Source organism: Lactuca sativa, chromosome 3 (genome assembly GCF_002870075.4).
Source record: "Lactuca sativa cultivar Salinas chromosome 3, Lsat_Salinas_v11, whole genome shotgun sequence".
NCBI lineage: Eukaryota > Viridiplantae > Streptophyta > Magnoliopsida > Asterales > Asteraceae > Lactuca > Lactuca sativa.
The window spans coordinates 215,048,523-215,050,948 of NC_056625.2; the positions used below are offsets into that span (position 1 = coordinate 215,048,523).

Here is a 2,426-nt window from a genome sequence, read left to right on the forward strand (position 1 = left end):
ATTAACATTTTGTAATAACTAAATAAAAATATAAACATATCAATATTGGTTAACCAAACCAATCCAAATGTGGCCTCGTCACCGATTCATATTGTTAGGCTGGAGGGAGTGGCCCACGTCAGGGACTTGCCTCCGGCATTTTAAGATCGCCAAATCCATTCCCTTCAAATTGCTAAAGAGGCCGCTAAAAATATGTCGTCAGCCGTATAGCGAGAGGAAAGAGAGAATGAAGAGAAGGCAAATGACATTGATTGGTTTTTTTTCTTTTCTGTTTTTTTTTTTCTTTTTTGAATAAAATAAAATAAAATAAATATTTAATGTTACCATTTCTTATCTTTTACAACTTGGATGCTATCACTTTCTCTATCTTACATGACTTTAAAAAATCTTATATGACAACATGCTAAACATGTCACCACTCGCTACAGCCTTATGTTGGTATGTATTTTTTTTAGTTTTAATATTATTATTATTATTATTATTATTATTATTATTACTGGGATGGAAAAGTTCATGAGTAATCTTAGTCTTATTATCGTACTGCATTTTAAAAATTCCAGCCATTTATCAAATAGCATTTCATTAAAAATCAATATACCCAGCTATAATCTAATCGACTTTCAAATTTAATATTTTAATAAAAAAAAATCAGTACAATTTTAATTTTAAGGAACATTTATCATTTTGGCTTGTGGGTAAAGAGAAGTATAAGTATAGTAGTAGTATTACCTGTGTAAGTAAAGTAATGGTTCTTTCTTGGATTGTAAACTAAAAACAAAAAGTGGCCACCATGAACCACCACAAAGAACAAACTGAAGCCACCATCAACCTATCTGTTTTCATAGCACAGATCATGTCATCGGAGAGCAGCCGAAGAGACCATGGTGGTGTCGCCTTCCAACCACCTTATCTCAGAAACCCAAATCTTGAAGGAACAAATGTTGGGGCCTCGATGATCATTCACCGTGGTGGCTCGGGGTTGTTATCAGGTGAGATGAATGATAGTTGTGGTGTTAATATCTATGTAAATAATAATATTCAGGGGTTAAATAATTCTATAATGATTGGAAGCCGATTATATATGCGTGATCCTGGAGTTTGGTTGACATTAAAAGATTCAAAGTTGGAGAGATGGTTTTCTAAGAAAACCGATACAAGTTGTTTTTCTGTAGGATTTTATGTGTTATTGGTTCTTGTGATTCTTTTGGCATTTGTTGTGATGTTCATGTAAGTTAACTTGCTTTTTATTTATGTATACGAATTGTTATAGACATTTTTTTTTACCTATCTATACAATCATGTCATGTCAGAACATCCAAAAAAAACAAAAAATAATATATTTGTGATTTGGTTTAGATTACAAGAAAAAATCTTTAAAGAAAACTTGTGTGAGCTTGCATGCCAACTAAAATGCTTGTTTGATCGGTGCCAAGAAACTATATATAAAAAAATCACAAAATAAATCAACATTTATAATAAAGTAAAATCAAAATCGTAAAAATGATCCATGTGATTGACTTTGGTTCAAAAAAATATAGTGGTATATTTATAGTCAAATTTCGGATACTTTATATGTTTTTTTTTTTTTTTTTTTTTTTTTGTTTCTAATTTTTCTTTTATTTTTTTTTTATTTTGGTGCACGCACTATCTGAAATGACGAATATGTCTTTACTAATATGACGAATATGTCTTTACTAATGCTTTTTTAAATTATTTCTTACTATTTTAATTAAAAAATATGCATCTCTCTCTCTCTCTCTCTCTCTCTCTCTCTCTCTCTCTCTCTCTCTCTCTCTCTCTCTCTCTCTCTCTCCGACGACTCTGTTACACTAACTCCAATGACAAGAAGAGGCTCGGTGGTTTTAAATATGGGTATAAGGAGGTTTATGATGGTGGCGATTCAGTGACAAAATGCAGATCTGGTGGTTCCGTTAGAGGTAGAAATGGCATCGCAACCATCCCCCTTCGTTGCCACATGTGTCGCTTGCAATCGTCAGACGAACCTCCGCCCAAGCGTCGGTTTGAAGCTCCCGCCACTACCATATCCGTCTGCCTCCTTCCCCGAGGAGCCCCCATTTCTTGTAGTTCCCTTAGCATCATCGTCGTTCTACATCATCGTTGGGCACTCTAAAGTTGATGATATACATCGTCGATCTACATCATCAAACGTTGGCTTCATCACCGCCATCGATCTGTACCATCATTGCCTTATATTTGTCGTCGTTTGTCCCTACCAAACTTTCATCGTCACATCCACACCCACAAACATAACCACACTATATTTTATTGGATTTCAAGTATGAATTTTGGTTTGGATTTTTGGATTATATTATTGGTTTGAATGCATTTATGGATTTGAATGGTTTTGAAGAGTGTATTTCCTGGTGGCGAGGGTGGTGATGTTTTACTCCGGTGGCAGAGGTGGT

At 34.3% G+C, this 2,426-nt stretch overlaps 1 protein-coding gene across 1 annotated transcript; it reads left to right on the forward strand.

Annotated features, from left to right (window-relative positions):
* The first annotated feature begins 743 nt into the window (after positions 1 to 743).
* Positions 744 to 1,328, forward strand: LOC111882324 (uncharacterized). Its single transcript, XM_023878682.3, has one exon. The coding sequence runs from the start codon at positions 791 to 793 to the stop codon at positions 1,229 to 1,231; it is 441 nt and encodes a 146-aa protein (XP_023734450.1). The 5' UTR covers positions 744 to 790; the 3' UTR covers positions 1,232 to 1,328.
* Positions 1,329 to 2,426: the final 1,098 nt, after the last annotated feature.

Excerpts from the sequence above, each read along its gene's own strand:
- LOC111882324 (XM_023878682.3), top strand. The coding sequence starts at position 791 with ATGAACCACCACAAAGAACAAACTGAAGCCACCATCAACCTATCTGTT.